This window comes from Lepidochelys olivacea, assembly GCF_965140295.1.
Source record: "Lepidochelys olivacea isolate rLepOli2 genome assembly, chromosome: 13".
Taxonomy (NCBI): domain Eukaryota; kingdom Metazoa; phylum Chordata; order Testudines; family Cheloniidae; genus Lepidochelys; species Lepidochelys olivacea.
This window is the reverse complement of record NC_140423.1, coordinates 11,301,933-11,323,251: the sequence shown is the minus strand read 5'-3', so window position 1 is coordinate 11,323,251 and position 21,319 is coordinate 11,301,933. Positions and strand designations below refer to the sequence as shown.

The window sequence follows — 21,319 nt, the reverse complement described above, 5'->3', positions numbered from 1 at the left end:
TGCATGGGTTGGATGAAGCCTTCTCAGTTAAAAAATGATTTTGCTTCCTGTGTTTCCATGAGATATTTACAAACCTCAGCCATCGTATTTATTTTAAATCTCCCTCAGCGGGATTGTCCAGCTTCGAACAGCCCTTGGAGTCAATTCCCAAGCAACCTCAAAGGGAAGAGTGGCCGATCTTCAGCGAATGGAGGAGGAGGAAGGGGCGAAGTAGCCGCTGCATACACAACCCAGCACCACCCACAGCAGGCAAAGCCATTGTAAAAAAGAAGAAAGAAGAAGAAGTACAGTATCTTCCGCGCCTGGGTTTTCTGGAGAATACGGTAACCATGTCTGGATCACGTGTATATTTCCCCTTATGAGTGTGGAAAGAAAAAAAAAAATGAACCAAAAGGGGGAGGGGAAAATGTGCCCCCGAGTCCAGGGGAAGCAGTTCCACCTTAAGAGGCCATAGGGAGAATCCCCCGGCCAGACTTGCTCCCTAGGCGCCCTGCTGGAGACCATGCCCGGGGCTTGTTAAAGGGCACCAGACAGCCCCCCCGCCCCCAGCTTTGCACCATGGGGCTGTGTTACAGCCTGCGAGCCAGGCTGCTCGGAGCCCACCCCTCCATCGCCTACGGCGGCGAGGGGGAGCCGCACGCCGGGCAGCTGGAGCATGCGGACCCCCAGCTGATCCACAGGCTCCGGGACGAGCTGATCGCCAGGGAGAAGGCGGAGAAGAAGCGGAGCAAGAGCATTGACAAGACGCTGAAAGCCGAGAAGCGGGAGTACAAGCAGACCCACCGGCTGCTTTTGCTGGGTGAGCGAGCGCGGCGCGGGCTGCGGGCTGCGGGCTGGCGGGGCGGGTTTGCGCTGCCGGGGAGCCCCGGGCGCCGGGGGCCGGTCCCTGGGCTGAGAAGCTGCCTGTGCAGCCGGCCCAGGGCGTGCGTGTGGGCAGCCTCCCCCGTGTGCTGGCGTTGAAGGGGGGCTTGCAAGTCCCTGGCAGCGTCTGTTGTCCTCCTGCAAACACCGTTGGTGGTGGTGATGTGCTGCGGGGCGCTGGCTGTCTCTTGTTGGCTGCTGCCTGGGTCTGGTTTGAAACTCGCAGACTTTACGGACTTCCGAACTGACGGGAAAGCGTCTTGGAGATCAGGACGCTTCTCTCCGTGGCGTGGAGTGGGAGCCATGTAGTGTGTTCGTTATTTCAAGGGTGTCCAAATGAGCTGGAAGAAGAACAAGCACTCCAAGGGCTGGACATCACCCAGCGGTGGTTTGACAGGTTAAAGTTGATTATGAAGCAAGTATCCAGGGCGTTGATTCGGCATCGCTGTGCCTTGATTCAGAGAAGCGTTCTTCCATTGGCCCACTCATTGTAACAGTCAGGTTAAGTTATTCCAGGAGGGGATAGATCGTGCAGCTGCAAGGTTGGGAAATCAAAGGGGTTAAGAGGTGATTTTAAAAATGGGAATAAACAATTACATGGAGAGGCTGGGTTTTTCTGGTTATTCCAAGCAGGTTTAGAAGTTCCTGTGAAGTGTTCAGAGTTTGATTCCTCTCTATAAATACCATAGATTAGATGAAACAGGATAAAATAACAGTTCTTTAATTGTAATTTAAGATGACAAGCCATGAAGCAAAGAATCAATGTGGTATATATCTGTTTAAACCACTGGTATATTTTTCCAGTGCTAAATATTTACTGTTTGCAAGAGATATGTTCCATGTGATTCTTATCTGCTATCAAGATTATATTAGCCCCAGTATTTACCTTCAAAAATGTGTGTTTTGAGAGGTAGTCAGGAGCACAATGGAGAGAATAATTGGCTTCCCCAGGAAGAATAGCAAGAATGGAAGGGACATAAAACTTTTGTGTGTGTGTATGTGTTTTATATACACATATAGTTTATACCACAATATAATACATGATGGAGGACTTGCTCATAAAAAATAGGGATCAAAAATCTTTGTAATGTGTACAGTGTATCCTTCCTAAATTACAGCATTTACTCTTTGAGGACAGTGTTTGATTTGGTTGGTTGGTTGAATTTCTATGTAAACTGTTACTGCGTTAAAATAATGCTAAGTGGATCCTTTTAAGAAATACTTTGGTGAGTTTAACTCATTTTTGTTTCTTTTTAGCAAATAAATTACCAAATTTTGAAATCAGCAAACCACTTCAGGACTGTAGCAAAATCTAAAGTCTAGATGAAAAATGTTTAAAGCTTATTAAAGTGTTAATATTCTGACAGGTTTCAGAGTAACAGCCGTGTTAGTCTGTATTCGCAAAAAGAAAAGGAGTACTTGTGGCACCTTAGAGACTAACCACCGATGAAGTGAGCTGTAGCTCACGAAAGCTCATGCTCAAATAAATTGGTTAGTCTCTAAGGTGCCACAAGTACTCCTTTTCTTTTTGTTAATATTCTGTTATTGATATAGGCCCTGATCCTGCACCTTACAAAATGAGGGTAGATTGCAGCACTGGTTCAGAAGCCTGACATAAGTGGAGCTCAACATAGGTGTAGCAGTCTGACTTCACATTGTAAATTGCAGGATTGAGGCCTTAATAATAATAACAACTTCTATCTGTGGGTTTGATCCAATGCTTCTCAAAATCAATTGTTGTCTTTCTATTGACTTCAGTGGGCTTTGCATTAGGCCTGAAGTCATCATGTTGTTAACAAATATTTTCATTTACCCATATTTGTCACTGAATAGATGTTCCAGTATCTAAGGCCTGGCCTACACTACAAAGTTAGTTTGACATAAGTCAGTTTGCTCGCTCAAATTTGTCTCTGGCTGACACAAGCACCCTGTTGCAGCTGTGCAGTAAAACCACCTCCCTGAATGGCAGAGAGCCATGGTCAACCTACTGAGGTTGACATAGTGAGCGGATAGACATTGCAGGACCTGTGTTGACCCTGACAGCTGTCCCACAATGTCCCATTCCCTGCAACAGTGGCCGCTCTGGTAAGTACCTTAAACTCCACTGCCACAGGGTCACAGAGACTGGAAGTCACATACACACCACTGTAAAACCTCTGCATATTTTTGGAATGTCTTTTCCTGACTGCCCACCTCTGCAAACACATCTAGCAGCTCGCCCCTGTAGTGTGCAACTCACCAGGCCAGCTCCATGCCCTGGATGAGTTCCTCCCTTGGGGAGGCAGGATTTTGGATCTCCTGGGCCTCTGAGGAGAAGAGTCTCTGCAGGCAGAGCTACAGACCAGCCATGGAAATGTGAACACCTGCAAGCAGATTGCACAGGGGATACAGACAAACGGGTATGACAGGGATCAGCAGCAATGCCATATTATTTTGTACCCTGGTATTATAATGTCCCATTGATAATCCTCATTCCACCAAAACTTCTCTATGACCTTTTTAATTTTAAGTGCCAACAATCTGGTTCCATTTTGGTTTAGGTGGAGCCCATCCTTCTTGTATAGGCTCTTTCCTTCCCCAAAGGTTCCCCATTTCCTAATAAATCTAAACCCCTCTTCCCTGCACCACTGTCTCATCCATGCCTTGAGACCGTGTAGTTCTGACTGTCTAACTAGCCCTGCGCGTGGAACTAGAAACATTTCAGAGAATGCTACTGCAGAGGTTCTGGACTCCAATCTCTTACCTTGCTGCTTAAATTTGGCCTCCAGGACCTATCTCCTGCCTTTCCCTGTGTCATTCGTACCTACATGTATCATGACCACCATCTCCTCCCCAGTACTACACATAACCCTGCCTAGACGTCTCAAGAGATCTGCAACCGCCGCACCCAGCAGGCAATTCACCATGCAGTTCTTCTAATCATCACAAACCCAGCTATCTAGGTTTCTAATGATCAACTCCACCACTACTATTACCTGTCTCTTCCTAATAACTAGGGTTCCCTCCCCCAGAGAGGTATCTTCAGTGTGAGAGGATACCGTGACATCATCTGGAGGGAGGGTCCCAGCTATGAGATCGTTTCCCTCCACTCCTCTTTGATCTCCTTCACTGAGACTTTCATCCTCCTCAACGGTTCAGAGGCTGTCAGACTGTGGTGGGACCAGTCTCTTCTATATACCTCTCTGTCTCCCTTAGCTCCTCCTGTTCAGCCACTCTGGTCTCCAGAGCCCATACTTGGTCTCTGAGGGCCAAGAGTTCTTTGCACTGAATGAACACATACACCCCCCAGCCCCATAAGGTAAGTAATCATACATGCGGCATTCAGTGCAATAAACTGGATAGTCCCCACCCCCATCCCCAAGTTGCTGGACTTCTGCCTGCATTCTCTTTTTACTCTTGCAGCTTTTTATGTTGGGTTTTCTCTCTCTGTTTTGTTTCTATGGGGAGGGATGGTTTATTGCCTTAAGTTTAGAGAATGTTAATCAGACATATCTAGCTCTCCCACTTCCTCTCTGAAAACTCCCTCCCTGTTAGCTGCTCCTGTTCTTTAGCTCTATAACATAACAGGACATAACATAACAGGTCTCAATCCTGCAACTACTTATGCATGCTCTTTACCCTCATGAGCCGTTCCAGTGATTTTTGGGGGAGGACTGTTCACAGTAGTTAAGTTAAGTGCGTGTGTAAGTGTTTGCAGGGTCAGAGCCTATATGAGGCAGAGATCATACAGACAACAGCCTCATACACTACACAACTCTGATTCCTTCCTTGAGCACCATATATCGTGGGCCCTGAATAAGGCTGAAATCCTATGAAAACACATAGTATGTGAGCTGTAATTAAAGACTGTATCATAATACAGACACACCAAGGAGCTGAATTAAGGTTACACAACTAACCTTAACTCTGGCAGTCCTAATTTTTGAGACACTTAATGTAGCTTTTGTATCTAACGTCCTTTTTATATTTTTTTTTATTTTTTTTTAAGCAAACTGAAGAAAACAGAAATTCCAAAAGAAGGAATGACAATGACACACACCTTGCCATGGGTGATCAGCAGGGCTGGGCCATTTCAATCAAGAGAGCAGACCTCAACCAAACGAGCGAACTAGTTACTGATTGTGATAGTAGGCTGGCACCCACTCTGCGGAGCAGCCTCAGAGGTGGATAAGACATACAAGTTCCTGTCCCTTTCACAGCTATTTGCTAGACACCATAGGAATAGTGGGAGCAGGGAGTCTTGGTAATCAGTTCCAGCCTGTCCCTATGCTGCCTCCCCTGGCTCTTCTCACCCCTCCGCCTCCTCTTGTGCCCACTCTGCATTCCAGTCATGTTCTTCATAGATTGCAGCAATGTTGATCTCCTCACAGTGAAGAGCAGCCATTCGTCTGAGCCCTTAGAGCTTTCTGATCTTCCTTTGTGTTGCAGAGCAAACATGTAAAAGGAGGATTAATGAGCAGGTCACCTATTTCAGACCATGCTTTCTCGGGAGAAATTTAGACTTAAGCCCAGTCTACCTTCCTAAGGCCTATTCTACACTACAGTGGGTGGTCGATTTAAGCTACACAATTTGAGTTACATTTGTAGCGTAACTCAAGTCAACACAGCTTAGATCTACTTACTGTGGGGTCCACACTACGCTATGTCGACGGGAGACGCTCTCCCGCCGACATTGCTTCCGCCTCTCGTTGAGGTGGAGTACAGAAATCGATGGGAGAGCACTCTCCCATTGATTGAGCATGTCTTCAGTAGACCCGCTAAATCAATGCCACTGCATCGATTGCAGCAGCACCGATTTAGCTCCGCAGTGAAGTCAAGCCCTCAGTTAGGTCAACATAAACTGCCTTATGTTGACCTAACTATGTCAGTGTACACACTACAATCTTGCTCCTGTGGATGTAAGTGCCCTCTTACACCAACATAATAACTCCACCTCCATGAGAAGCCAGGGCTTATGTTGGTGTGCTTACATCAGCTGTTGGCTGTCTTGTCGATTTCCCGGCTCCATGCTGGAGCTGTGAAATAGACAAGAAAGACAGGCAGCTATAGTCCGGCTCCTTGCTCCCAGCTGGGCTGCTGCCCAGAGGCTCACTGAGGAGAGAAGCCCAGAGGGGGGCAGCTGGGCTCTGAGCAAGGAGCTGCATGGAGCTGAGAGCCCTGGCTCTCAGCCCCCACACTGCCCCTCTTCAATGGGTAGTGAGGACTGGCACCACCAACATAAGGAGGGTAGTGTGAACATCAGCCACCGCCATAATTATGGCGGTGGCTGTAAGTCAACCTAACATAGGTTGACTTAGGGCTGTAATGTAGACATGCCCTAAGGGTTTTCCAACTGTAAAGTGCAGGGAAAGCAGGGGGGTCACGTAGTGTGTCCGAGCAGTTGGATCTGTCTGAGATGAGCGAAAGTTCTGGAGAGAGACAGGCCCATGGCAGCTGCTTCCTGGGACAGGGCAGCGGGTACCTTACCTGAGGTTTCTATAAAAGTGAGCTGTCTGTGTTGTGGTTGTACCCACCTCTGTTCAAGGAAACGGGGACTATTAAATTTAAAACATGAACATAAATTACACTAAAAAAAATCTTACTCCATATCATCAATATCAGTAATGACAGTAGGAGCTTTGTAATAGGAACCAGAGTCACCCCTAGGGTTGTATGGGGGGAATCAAAAGAACATAAGAACAGCCATACTGGGTCAGACCAAAGGTCCATCTAGCCCAGTATCCTGTCTTCCAAGTGGCCAATGCCAGGTGCCCGAGATGGAATGAACAGAACAGAAAAGGAGTATGTGTGGCACCTTAGAGACTAACACATTTATTTACAAATTGTTAGTCTCTAAGGTGCCACAAGTAATCCTTTTCTTTTTATGGATACAGACTAACACAGCTGCTACTCTGAACAGAACAGGTAATCATCAAATGATCCATCCCCTCTCACCCATTCCCAGCTTCTGCAAACAGAGGCTAGAGGCACCATTCCTGACCATCCTGGCTAATAGCCATTGATGGACCTATCTTCCATGAGTTTATCTAGTTCTTTTTTGAACCCTGTTATAGTCTTGGCCTTCACAACATCCTCCGGCAAGGAGTTCCATGGGTTGACTGTGTGTTGTGTGAAGAAATACTTCCTTTTGTTTGTTTTAAACCTGCTGCCTATTAATTTCATTTGGTGACCCCTAATTCTTTTGTTATGAGAAGGATTAAATAACACTTCCTTATTTACTTTCTTCACAACTGTCATGATTTTATGGACCTATATCATATCCCTCCTTGGTCATCTCTTTTCCAAGATGAAAAGTCCCAATCTTATTAATCTCTCCTCATATGGAAGCTATTCCATACCCCTAATCATTTTTGTTGCCCTTTTCTGAACCTTTTCCAATTCCAATATATCTTTTTTGAGATGGGACGACCACATCTGCACGCAGTATTCAAGATGTGGGCGTACCATGGATTTATACAGATGCAATATGATATTTTCTGTCTTACTATCTATCCCTTTCTTAATGGTTCCCAACATTCTGTTCCCTTTTTTTGACTGCCGCTGCACATTGAGTGGATGTTTTCAGAGAACTTTCCACAATGCCACCGAGATCTCTTTCTTGAGTGGTAACAGCTAATTTGGACCCCATCATTTTATATGTATAATTGGGATTATGTTTTCCAATGTGCATTACTTTGCATGTATCCATCATTATATAGTTAGCCTTATGAGCCTTATCAGCAGAAGCAGGTTGCTACGGCACTTGGAGCCAGGCAGGCAAACCAGAAACACCTATCTGTACTGTTCTCAGCAACAAGTAAAGTGTTTACTGTTACTTAAAAAGTCTCCAGAATCTTTTCTCATGTTATAATAGCAAGTTGGCAACTGCTATTACAATATCTGCTCCAAACTGGAAACTGACCCACAAGTCCCTGACACCACACCGGCTTTTGTTCAGCAAAGGGGTAGCAGTAATGATAATGCTGTTGCCCCTTTTGACCCAATATTTGGGGACTTGCAGATTCTTTCCTATAGAGAAATTGATCATAGTTAAGTATTTCTTTGGTGCAATTCTGTTTATTTACACAGCAAGTATGCAAAGTCCTGTTTCTCTGAGCACAGTAGGAATCAAACCATAGACCATTTCTTTGGTCAATATTCTGCTGACCACTGACTCCTTTTCTCACCCAAACTATGCAATGGTTTTCCAATACTGGCAAAACCATAAATAAATCTTCTATAAGGTGCAGAGTCCATAAAACATCTATCAATGTCTGGAGAGTTGGCCAGATCTGCACAGCCTCAATTTGCTTTTCATTGGTGGAAATTCCCCCCCTTTACTGATCGTGTAATCAAAGTAAATTACCTCTTTATGAAACAACACTCTCTTTTCGGTTCAGTTTCAGATTGGCAGCCTTAAATTTATCACAGTTTAACACACACCAGGATATCATCTAGATATAAAAACAGGCTGAGAGAGGCAATACCCTTTGTTGGGTGCATTACACGTGCCAAAAGCCACCACTTTAACACAGGCTTTGTTCTCTTGTGAAAAGAGTGTTTTCCCTGTTCTTTGGATCCACTTCCACTTGCCAATACCCACTTGGAAGATCTAATGTGAAAAACCAGATTGAACCTGCTACCACATCCACAGTATCGTCTATACATGGTAATTAGGACTGTTGATTGATCGCAGTTAGCTCACTCGAATAACTCAAAAAATTAATCGTGATTAAAAACAGTAAATTAATTGTGATTAATTGCAGTTTTAGTTGCACTGTTAAACAGTAGAATACCAACTGAAATTTTTTAAATATTTTGGATGTTTTTCTACCTTTTCAAATATATTGATTTCTATTACAACACAGAATACAAAGTGTACTCTGCTTATTTTATATTATTTACCATTTTTACAATGCAAATATTTGTAATAAAAACAAAAGAAATAGTATTTTTCAATTCACCTCATACAAGTACTGTAGTGCAATCTCATTATCATGAAAGTGCAACTTACAAATGTTGATTTTTTTGTTACATAACTGCATTCAAAAACAAAACAATGCAAAACGTGAGAGCCTACAAATCCACTCAGTCCTACTTCTTCTTCAGCCAATCACTAAGACAAGTTTTTGATTACATTAATAGTAGATAATGCTGCTCACTTCTTATTTACAATGTCACAAGAAAGTGAGACGAGGCATTCGCATGGGACTTCTGTAGCCAGCATTGCAAGAAATGTATGTGCCTTCAAAAATTTGAGAGGCAGGGCCAGCTCCAGCTTTTTTGCTGCCCCCAGTGGCGAAAAACACACACACACAAAAAAAACCTGGTTGAGCTGCCGCCGAAGTGGAACGGAGGGAATGAAGGACTCGTCATTGAATTGCCACCAAAGACCCGGACGTGCCGCCCCAATAACTGATGGAGTGCTGCCCCTTTCTATTGGCTGCCCCAGGCACTTGCTTCCTTTGCTGGTGCCTGGAGCCAGCCCTGTTGAGAGGGGCGAGGTGTGGACCATACTTTCAGAAGTCATAAAAGAACAACACTACAATGTGGAAACTACAGAACCTGAATCACCGAAAAAGATAATCAACCTTCTGCTGGTGGCATCTGACTGAGAGGGTGAAAATGAACATGCATTGATCCGCACTGCTTTGGATTGTTATCGAGCAGAACCTGTCATCAGCATGGATGCATGTCCTCTGGAATGGTGGCTGAAGCATGAAGGGACATCTGAATCTTTAGTGCCTCTGGCATGTAAATATCTTGCAATGCTGGCTACAACAGTATGATGCTAATGCATGTTTTCACTTTCCGGTGACATTGTGAACAAGGAGCAGGCACCATTATCTCCTGAAAATGTAAACAAACTTGTTTGTCTGAGCGATTGGCTGAACAAGAAATAGGACTGAGTGAACTTGTGGGCTCTAAAGTTTTACATTATTTTATTTTTGAATGCAGCTATTTTTTGTACATAATTCTACATATCAATTTTCATGATAAAGAGATTGCACTACAATACTTGTATTAGGTGAATTGAAAAATACTATTTTTACAGTGCAAATATTTGTAATCAGAAATGAATGTAAAGTGAGCACTGTATACTTTGCATTCTGTGTTGTAATTGAAATCAATATATTTGAAAACGTAGAAAACATCCACAAATATTTAAATAAATGGTATTCTATTATTGTTTAACAGTATGATTAATCTTGCAGAAAAATCCTTTAAAGGGGCTTCATTTAGTTTTCTGTAGTCCACATAGTATCTGGTGGTGCCATCTTAGTACTTAACCAGCACTAGTGATGAGGTCCAAGGAGTGATTGAAGGCTCATTTGTGCCTTCCTGATACATTTGTTAATGACCTGTACATCATCTTCCCTCTGTGCTACAGGTAAATGTGTGGTGGCTGTTGGATAGTGACAGAAAAGAGCCCATTAATCTTGTGCTAGACCAATGCAATACAACCTATATCTTTGTTGGATCAGGAGAACGACTCCTGACTCAATCCTAACCAGAAAGTCTCTTAGAATGCTCTGCTGCTCCTCATTTACGTGTACAGCACTGCAGTGGAAAGTCCAATAGAAACTCTGGGAGCTCACCTCCACCTTCCTTCTTGTAGTTTTCTTCTATACCAGCATTTACTAGATCTTCTGCTTTACATTTTGCTGTCTGTGTTTCCCATTATTACTATTTGCTACTTGTTAGAAACATTCCACAAACAGGAAGCCATTCCTCTTTCAAATCCACAAGAGCTTGAGCAGCTAAAATTGGCATGAGACCCTGAGTCTTAAAGCATTTTTCAACCACTTCCCATCTTCTCTTTGCTGGAAGGTTACCACGGGATGGAGTCGTTACAGCGTCTGCCCCGGAGGCAGGCAACTTGTTCACTACAAACCAACAGCCTAAAAATCCTTTAGTTCATATGGGCCACATTTCTAAAGAGAATTTCCACAGGTTGAATTTATAGGACACCTTTCCTGATACGTATTACACGCACAATGAGATCCAAACAGATTATTAGCTCCTCTATTATCTTGGCTATCTCGAAGTCCAGTTTGCAAACCCGCGTTCCCCATTTTTGAGCACGTGCACGTTCCCCAGTAACTTTCTCAATTTGAGACCAAGTAGGAGGTCAGGTATATGAATCCCCTATCCCCCAGCTTTTTTAGCATCTCTACTCTAATAACTGTCATGTTTTAGCCAGTGTCCACTATTCCTGTGTATTTCATAGATCCGATTACACACTTAATACCCAAATTTCCATTATTCTTGTTTAACTGCCCAGACCTAAACAAAAACAGTTGGGTTGAACCTTGTATCTCCAAGCTTTGTCCCTTCAGCTTGCTGTCCCCCAGTTTTCTGAGCTGGGTAAGAGGGTTTCACTAGACACTTGTGGTGCTCTGTCCTGTTCTGCCTTATATTGGTAACAGTCCTTCATTATGTGGCCAATTTTTTTCACACTACCAGCATTTAACTCAATTGCTTCCCTTACTTTTTGTGCCATTGCTAATTTCCTCTGTGTTACAAACCAAATTATTGTTTTTCCTAAATGTTCAAAAGTGTCATCATGAACTTGATTAGAATCCCCTTTTCCATCCTACGTCTCAGACTTATAGGGCTTATGTTGATCAGCTTTCATCTTACTTACCGGTTCTGGTGAACTGTTGCAAGGAAATATTTGAGTTCCATGGCAAATACCACAGCATCTCAGAATGACTTTGGCCTCCTGTCAGAAGCATCAGCAGGTCCCTAAAAGGGAGGGGGGCCCACCAGTGCCTGAATTGTGGCCCTGCCCCCATGCCAGCCCTTCGCCTCTTCTCCCCACAAGACCCTATCCCCTGCTCGCTCCTCTCCATCCCCATTTCCCTCGTCGCTCACCCTTACGACTGGTAAAAAGTGGAAGGTCCATGACCCCCTAGCCCTGCCTGTTCTAGTACCCCTGCCTCCTGTCACAGACATTGATTTGCAGATCAAGATCAGCCTGAGCATCTACAAATTGGTCCATTACCCACTTATCTTGGAATCCCTTGTTAGTACCTGGGTATGCCAGAAACCCAAGTCTCCACAGGTCCTCTGCCCGTTCAGGTAGCGTTTCTTCTTTCCCTTTCCTAGCTCTTAGCTTTGCTCTGTAGCCTGGCTGGCTCCAAACCACATATCAAAGGTTTGTACCAGGTCTGGATAACTCAGTCTTTTTTCTGGGGTGAAGTTCTGCAGCATTTTCAGAATAGGACCTCTCAAGTTGGCTGCTAGAACCCTCCTTTCTGTTCATGTGCCCACTCATTTGTTTGGGCTGTGATGATGTTGAATTGAACCAAATAAGCCGCTCAGGGAGTTGGAATTTTTCCTTCGAAGATAATGGGTTTTTCATTAGCTGAGCTGAGACCATCTGACCTCTTCCCTCTGGGCCTCTGGATTACAAACAAGGTAGTGTTGTAAAAGTCCTGTTACCCAGGTTCTGACTAACCCAATTCCATGTCCAGGCAGTTGACTTCCTCTATGGTCCGTCACTCTGATTTTCTTCTCAAGGTGATTTTTCAGCTCCTTAAGTCCTTGCTGCAGCTCATCTCTGTTAGCAAGTTCATCAACACTTTCCCAGTCTCCTCTCCTTCATAGAATACCTTAGAACCGTGGTTCTCAAATTTTTGCCCCTTTCACATAGCAAGCGTCTGAGTGCAACCCCCCGCCTTATAAATTAAAAAACTTTTAAATATATTTAACACCATTGTAAATGCTGGACGCAATGCAGGGTTTGGGGTGGAGGCTGACAGCTCGTGACCCCCCATGTAATAAGCTCATGACCCCCTGAGGGGTCCTGACCCCCAGTTTGAGAACCCCTGCCTTAGAACATAAGAATGGCCATACTGGGTCAGACCAAAGGTCCATCTAGCCCAGTATCCTGTCTATTGACAGTGGCCAATGCCAGGTGCCCCAGAGGGAATGAACAGAACAGGTGATTGTCAAGTGGTCCTTCTGGTCCATGGCAGTCAGGCTGCCATCACCTCACTGATCCATTTTACCATTCCAGACTGGGAGTGTTGCAGTTGGGCTTCCTAATCTGCCCAGACAATTTGTAGTTCCTGTTCCAACAAAGATTTCATCTCCACCTGCAGGTCATCTCTCAGAGACCTCCAGAGGCTACATTAATTCCATTTGTGAAGCCTCCAGCTCTAGTTTTAAATTCTTTTGGCCATCTTTGAGTTTTGTGAGCACCTCCATTATTTTGGTTCAACAGGAATGCCAGCTCACAACTTTTCTCCCTGGAAACTGGATCCCTCTACTAACACCAGAGTTATTCCTTTGGACCTGAGTGGTTAGTCAATATTCTTGTGGGCTGTTTTCATTAGGAGAATAAATTGCTGATAGGTATTTCTCGGCTGCAATCCTGTTTCCCTGAACACAGCAGGATTAAAACAAGAGACATTCTCTTATGCTCAATCTTCTAAGCCTCTTTTTCCAGCAAGTACTCTACCCAAAAAGCTTTCTCTCAAGGTCATGCTACAAGTGCCCTCCAGCTGTCTTTGGCTTGCTGTTGTCCACACTCACTCACTCACTCACTCACACACTCTCTCTCTCCCCCACCAAAACAATACCCTGTCCTCTGCATTTGCATTTAACCCCACCCTTATAACTCAATGCCTGACCAGCCTGTGTTGTGGGTGGTGGCTCCTCGTGTTTCAGCTATATTATTCCAAAAGGAGCTTAATTGCTTCTTACATTTAATCTGACTAAAAGGCGTCTATTAAGCCCATCAGCTTCAATGAGGTTTTTGTCCCGTCCCCAGCATAGCAATAATCTAGATTATGGAGTGGGTGACCACCATATAACACCATCTGAACTGGATTGTATAACACATCTTCAGTTATCGCCTTCAGAAGTTAAGGATAACTTGGCATAACCCCTAGCTGGAATCATAAGTGAGTAAGGAATAGAGTGTGGCTGGAACTTATCAGGTTCCTCTGCAGCAAAAAATAAGGCTATTATTATATTATCTCATTCTCCAGAGCAAATAATTAAACTGACTGAAAGGCTGACTCAGTAAAGCAATAACTCCAGCTTGTTTGTACTGGCAACCCCTGTTTATAGTCTTCAATTACAAGTTCAGAGAGGAATTGCCAGCCAAGCACCGTAACAATCAAATTGTAACACTTAAGCCTTGTCCACACTGTAATTTTTGACTTGAGTTTGTAACCAATTAGTGGCATGGTGGGCTCTAAATGCTTGGTGTTAGTGCATCACATGGCTAATTCTTGGCTAGTAACCCTGGCTTCTAGCAGTGATTGGGCCTAAGTTGCCACATGGTTGTCTTCCTGTAACTAAGTTGGCACTGTTTATTTTCAGTGCAGCCAGGACCCCTGAACCCACCTGAGTAATGAGTTGGCCTGATCCTCCTTCCTTCATGCAGTGTGTGCAGTGAATATCTCAGAGTGTATTTCCGTGCCCCATCATCTGACATAGAAAGAGTTCCAGGAGAGAGAAGTGAGAACTCCAGTAAGAGATGAAGGGAGACTGAGACCCTCAGCAGGGGAATGGAGGAAGGCCTCCGAACCCCAGTGGGGAGGAATCCCAGAAAATGTGGTGAGCACTTGAAGCCCCAACAGAAGGGTGCCCTGAAAATCCCATCAGGGTGGCTGATGGGTACGTGGATCTGCGGCTGAGGTAATATGGGAGTGTGGTGGGGATTGGGAGTGGTGTGTGTGGGAAAAGTTGGTTGAGTGAGCTCATGGGCGCCTGGATGATTTAGTGAAAGAAATGGAGTGATGGTAAGGGGAGGTAGTACAGAAAGAGAGGGCATTGAATTGAAGCAAGAGGAGTGAGATGGGGAGATTAGGATAACTGGGAAGTTTGGGATGGGGAAGAAGATGGAGGAGAGGCAGAAGGGGGAAGGGAAAAGACTGGAAAGGTGGAATCTTTTGGAAAAAATATGGAAAGGGAGAGGGGTACACACTGGAAAAGAAAGTGAGGGGGAGAAGGAGAAATTAATCTGAAGAGAAATATCCAGAAAGGCAAAGGGGTTTGAGGAGGAGGAAAAAATTACAACTCTGAAAAAGAAGCGAAGATACAGGAAAAGGAGAGAGAAGTGAGGCCAAAGGCAAAGGAGGCTATGCATGTAAAAATTATTTATTGTTAAAGTTTAATGCTATAATAAAATTCAGGCAAATGCCCTGTGTTTGATTTATATGGTACAGATGAGCTCTTTGGAGCCATCCACAAAATTGAACTGTAACTCTCCCTTATTTCTCTCTCTCTCTCTGCTGGTAAATTAATTGGAGTTATGGCTGCATTTTTGTGGGCTGCTCAAAAAATATCTGACTGTTGCAGGCTGGACTGGCAGGCACTAGACATGTGTATGAAGAGGGGTCGTATGAGCTGGAAGACCCATGAACACTTCCTCCTTCAGGTGGATGAGTAGGGGACTTCCTTTGCCCTGATTGTAATTAGGGTTGCCAACTTTAATAGCACAAAACTGAACACCCTTCCCACGCCTCTTCTCGGAGGCCCTGCCCACGCTCACTCCATTCCCCCCCTCCCTCTGTTGCTCGCTCTCCCCCACCCTCACTCACTTGTTCATTTTCACTGGGGCTCAGGCACTGGGGCTGGGGTGCAGGTTCTAGCTGGGGGAGCGGGCTCTGGGGTGAGGCCAGGTTTGAGGGATTTGGGGTGCAGGAGGTGGCTCTGGGTTGGAGCCAAGGGATTTGGAGTGCAGGATGGGGCTCCAGGCTGGGGCCAAAGGGTTCGGAGTGTGGGAGGGGGTATGGGCTCTGGGCTGGAGGGTGAGGCCAGAAATGAGGGGTTCAGGGTGCAGGAGGGGGCTGGGGCAGGGGGTTGGAGTGTAGGGACTGCAGGCTCTGGGATGGGGCTAGGGATGAGGGGATTGTGGTACAGGAGGGAGTGGGCTGGGGCAAGGGGTGCAGGGGTGTGAGGGCTCTGGCTGCAGGTATGGGCTCTGGGGTTGGGGTATAGAAGGGGGTTTGGGCATGGGAGGGGGTTTAGGGCTGGCAGTTGGGGCGTGGGAGGGAGTGTGGGCACCCGGCAGCGTTTACCTCGGGCGTGGCAACGTATCCCTTGGCTCCTCGGTGGAGGTGCAGCCAGGCGGCTCTGCATGATGCACACTGCCTCCACCCGCAGGCACCACCCCGCAGCTCCCATTGGCCACAGTTCCTGGGCAATGGGAGCTGTGGAGCCGGCGCTCGGGGTGAAGGCAGCGCGCAGAGACCCCCCCTGGCTGTCCCTCTGCCTAGGGGCTGCAGGAACATTTTGCTGCTTCTGGGAGCTGCACAGAACCAGGTAGGGAGTCTGCCAGCCCCACCAGCCAGACTCTTAACAGGACCAGTGCCACCAGGATCCCTTTTTGACCAGGTGTTCTGGTAAAAAAAAAAAAAAAAAAGACACCTAGCAACCCTAATTGCAATCCAGGCTGTGGGCCAAGAGTGGCAGCCAGCCTGCTGCTTCTGCTACCACAACACTGTTTCTCCTGCTTGCCCAGATCCTGTTGGTCTTTCCAGCTCTTCCCTTGCCCCAAACCCAACCATTAAACTCCTCCCCATGTCCTTTTCTTTTGCTTACTGGGCTCTTGTTTTTAACTCAGAATGGGAAAGAGGAAATGGGAGAGGCAAAAAGATAATTCTGAAGTGCCTGTGGGTGTCCCATAAAGGAGCAACTCAAAGGCAGAGGACTTGAGAGATCTACCGTGTGGTAAACGAGAGAGGCGAAAATCTGATGAACCTTAGAAATAAAGAGACAGGATGAGAGATCCCGATTTTGTGTGATGGGCAGATAGTTGATGAGTACTGGGCATGTGGTTTGGGGGAGGAATAGTGAGTGGTGGGACTACAGGTTTTTGTTAAGTGTGTTTGGCGCTGTGGTCGAATGGGTACATGCAGTGTTACCACCTCTCGTGATTTTATTGCAAGTCTCACTCACAGTATTTGGTATTTATAATAAATCCCCAGCTCTGGAGCCATATGATTCTGGAAGAATCTCAGCTTTCATTTAAAAAAAAAAAACTTTCTAGCCCTCCTGGACATGGATAAAAGCTTGAAAACATGAACCCTAAAGGCTCAAAACCTGAAGGCAACTAAAAAGAAGCCAAACTTTATTTTTAAAAAGCTCATGATAAGCCAGTCTCATGATTTCGGGAAGAGGGCTGACTCATGATTTTTGAACACGTGGGATTGGCGATACTGAATGAGTGAGTAATGCATGGATGGGGAAGCTGTGAATAAGGAAATGTATGTGTGCTTGATATGGGAGGCAGCCCTCAAAGAGTGTTTGATTAAGAGAGAGAGCAAAAATTTAGAGAAACCAAAGAAAGAAAGGAGAGATTGGGGGAGGATAGTTAGAAAAGAGAATGTGGGGGAGAGAGGGGCTGGGAAAGGGCACTGAGAGAAAACAAAACAGACATGGAAGGGAAGGTGGTGGTGTTTGACAAGAGCATGGGAGAGGAAAAAACACAATGAGGGAGAGATTAGACTGAAAGGAAAGAGGCTGAAAAAGATGAAGCGGGAGGAGGGAAAGAAACCAGGATCCTAGAATAAAAAGGAGAGAAAAAGACTGAATGAAAAGGGAAGAAAACAAAGAGAGAAGAAACTTTTTAAATGATTATCTAAGGTTTACTGCCTCTCTCTCCCCCGATGTGCCTGCGCCATGTCTGATGTTCACATGCAACTGATTCTGAGAAATGGAGGTTTCAGAGTAGCAGCCGTGTTAGTCTGTATCCACTGAATGCATCCGATGAAGTGAGCTGTAGCTCACGAAAGCTTGTGCTCAAATAAATTGGTTAGTCTCTAAGGTGCCACAAGTCCTCCTGTTCTTTTTGAGAAATGGAGGGGAGTTCCACTCCAAGCAACACGAGAGCAGGAGATACTCTAGGTGCAAATCTCCCACAATATAGGCCCACCTAGTTCTTATTTTATTTTCATGACAGACCTGCTTGGCATCACTGATAATGCCCCGAAGGCCCTGTCCGCACCAGTTTCAGATTTGGGTGAGCTACAACCCTGTTGAAATCCAGTTGTTGCTGGCATGATCCTGGCACACGTTCCCTGCCAGTGGTGAGCACAGACTTTTTGGCCCCTTGGGTGTTATGAAATTGCACAGTTATCACAGGCCTGATCCGAGCACTAGTAAGGGCCTCTGAAACATTGTTAGATCTGGCCAGAGTTATCTTACAAACATAAAACCAGATGGGTCCACATTCTGGACTGTGGGAAAGGTGCTTATCAGCCAGCAATCTGCTGGGATGCCTGTAACACCTCAGTGATTCATCGATTCCAAAGCCAGAAAAGATCATTGTGAGCATCTAGTCTGACCTCCTGTGTAACACAGGCCAGAGAACTGCCCCAAAATAATTCCTAGAGCAGATCTTTTAGAAAAAATATCCAATCTTGATTTTAAAAATGGTCAGTGATGGAGAATCCACCACAACTGTTGGCAAATGGTTAGAATGAATAATTACCTTTACTTTCTAAAAATGTACACCTTTATTTCCCGTCTGAATGTGTCTAGCTTCAGTTTCCAGCCATTGGATCGTGTTACATCTTTCTCTGCTAGATTGAAGAGCCCGTTATTAAATATTTGTTCCCCATGTAGGTACTTACAGACTGTAATCAAGTCACCCCTTAACTTCTCTTTGTTAAGCTAAATAGATGGAGCTACTTGAGTCTCTCACTATGCGATGGGTTTTCTAATCCTTTACGCGTTCTTGTGGCTCTTCTCTGAACCCTCTCCAATTTAGCAACATCCTTCTTATATTGTGGACACAGTGTTCCCACAGCAGTCGAACGAGTGCCAAACTCAGAGTTAAAATAATCTACTCCTATTTAAGAGTCCCCTGTTTTATTAATCCAAGGGTTGCATTAGCCCTTTTGGCCACAGTGTCACAGTGGGAACTTATGTTCAGCTGCTTATCCCCCACAATTCCCAAATCTTTTTCAGTCACTGCTTCCCGAGTCCCCCATTCTGTAAGTACAGCCTAAGTTCTTTGTTCCTAGGTGTATACATTTACACTTAGCCTTATTCAAATCCAGATCACTCTGTATCAGTGACATGGTCTCTTCTCTATTTACCACTCCCCCCAGTTTTGCCACCTGCAAACTTTATCACTGATAATTTTATGTTTTCTTCCAAGTCATTGATAAAAATGTTAAATAGTATATGGCTAAGAACCGATCCCTGCGGGTCCTCACTAGAAACATACCCATTCAATGATAATTCCCTCTCTACAGTTACACTTTGAGACCTATCTGTTAGCCAGCTTTTAATCCATTTAATATGTGTCATGCTAATTTTCTATTGTTCTAGTTTTTTTTAATCAAGATGTTGTGTGGTACCAAGTCTCATGCCTAAGAAGTCTAAATATATTATCTAAACACTATGACGTTTATCAACCAAACTTGTAATCTCCCAAAAAATATAAGGTTAGTTTGACAGGATCTATTTTCCATAAATCCATGTTGATTGGCATTAATTATATTGCCCTCCTTTAATTCTTTATTAATTGAGTTGTATATCAGCTGCTCCATTATCTTGCCTAGGATTGATATCAGAGTGGCAGGCCAATAACCCAGATCATCCTATTTGCCCTTTTTAAAAACTGGCACAATGGTAGATGTCTTCAGTCTTCGGGAATTTCCCCCTGTGCTCCAAGACTTATTGAAATCAACATTAATGGTCCAGCGAGCTCCTCAGCCAGCTCTTTTAAAACTCTCAGATGCAAGTTATCTGGATCTGCTGAGTTTAAAAATGTCTAACTTTAGCAGTTGGGGTTAAACATGTTCCTGAGATATTAGTGAAATGAAATATGATATGACTACATCATCATTCCCCCTCAAGTACAGAACAGAAATATTTATTAAACACTTCTGCCTTTTCTGCATCATTATTGATAATTCTACTGGTTCTATCTAGTAATGGACCAATACCATTGTTAAAATTCTTTTTCTTCCTAATATATTTTAAAAACAACTACTTCTCCTTAACTCTAATAGTGATACATTTCTCTTTGTGACTCTTTGCTCCATTTATCAATTCTCCACAATTCCTATCTTCTGATTTACATACATTAGTATCAACTGCTCCTTTTTTCCATTTATTACATATTATTATTTAATTTTTTATAGCTGCCTTCTCCTCCTCTCTAAATCAGGTTGGTGTTTTTATCCACTACAGCTTTCTTGCTTGATTGTGGCTTTTGGGGCACCTAATAAAGTGCTCTGAAACAATTCCCAGTTATCAGTCACATTTTCTTTCCAATGAAATTCCTCCCAGCTGATTTGGCGCATAATTGTTCTCAGCTTTGTGACACTGGCCATTTTAAAGCATCAAGAGTATACATTACTGGCCTGGACTTTAATCTGTTTGCACATTGTAAATGTGATCCAGCCATGATCACTTGAACCTAAACTGCCATTAATTTTTAGTTCAGTGATCAGTTCCTCTTTGTCAAGATAAGGCCTAATATAGAATTCCCCCATTTTCGAGGGGAATTTTTTTTTAATTAGGAAATTGTTATCTATAATATTTAGAAATTCCAAGGATGTTTTAGTATTGGCAGCATGAGATCTCCACCATATGCCACTCAGATTGAAGTGATCACATGATCACACAGCTTTTTTTCCTGCACATTATAGGTAGGTGAATAAGGAGCTGGTTATCCTGTTCCCCGGTGTGATTTGGTGTAGCAGACACAAACCAATATCTTTTTGTGGTTTCTTTTATCTGTTAGGACATTGATCCATAAGCATTACAAGATCATTTTCTTTCAAGTTGTCAGTGACTCATTTTTGACATAAAGCGCCACTCCCCCACCCCATTTTGTCCATGCGATCCCTTCTAAATGGTTAAAACCGTAGATTTTTAACATGCAAATCATCCCACTAGGTTTCAGAAATATCAATTGGATCAAATTTATGCTCATAAATGAGCAATTCTAATTCCTCTTGTTTGTAACCAAGGTTCTTAGCATTTGTGAATAGGTAAAGCAACAATTTTGTCTCTTCATATCCTTTGGTTCCTTGATTAATTTTGTTTTCAGCATCTTGATTCTGTGCTGAATGAGTGCTCCTATCTTCCTTCTTTTGTTATTAGCCTGTTCCTAAGGAGATTGGTTCCCCTTCTACTGAGCTGGAGGCCTTCCAAACTATACAGCCCCTTCCTCTCTCCATAGAAGATGGACCAATGTTCCCCCAAACCCAAACCTTGCACCATTTACCTAGTCAGCAGGTCACTTCCAGAATCTTCTGCCTTCCTTCACTAGTGGACAGGAAGTACCTCAGAGAAGATCATATGGGACATTCTTCTTGCTCAGTACGCTTCTGTGTTCCCTGACATCCTCTATTAGTGGTGAGAAGTAGTGTCATTCATGCACATATGAACCATCACCAATGGATCCTTGCCCGTCGATTTCAGAAGCCTATCCAATCTTTGAGTGAGGTCCAGTATTCCCTCTAATTTTTCCCACACATGTGCGGAATGAATTTTG

At 44.3% G+C, this 21,319-nt stretch overlaps 1 protein-coding gene across 1 annotated transcript in view; it reads left to right on the top strand.

Moving 5' to 3' along the window:
* The first annotated feature begins 389 nt into the window (after positions 1 to 389).
* GNAS (GNAS complex locus) overlaps positions 390 to 21,319 on the top strand; it is a 259,849-nt gene continuing 238,919 nt past the window's right edge. The window contains exon 1 of the mRNA XM_084645478.1: positions 390 to 799. Within this exon, the coding sequence (XP_084501604.1) occupies positions 559 to 799 (241 nt within the window). The 5' untranslated portion in view covers positions 390 to 558. The remainder of the gene's footprint in view (positions 800 to 21,319) is intronic.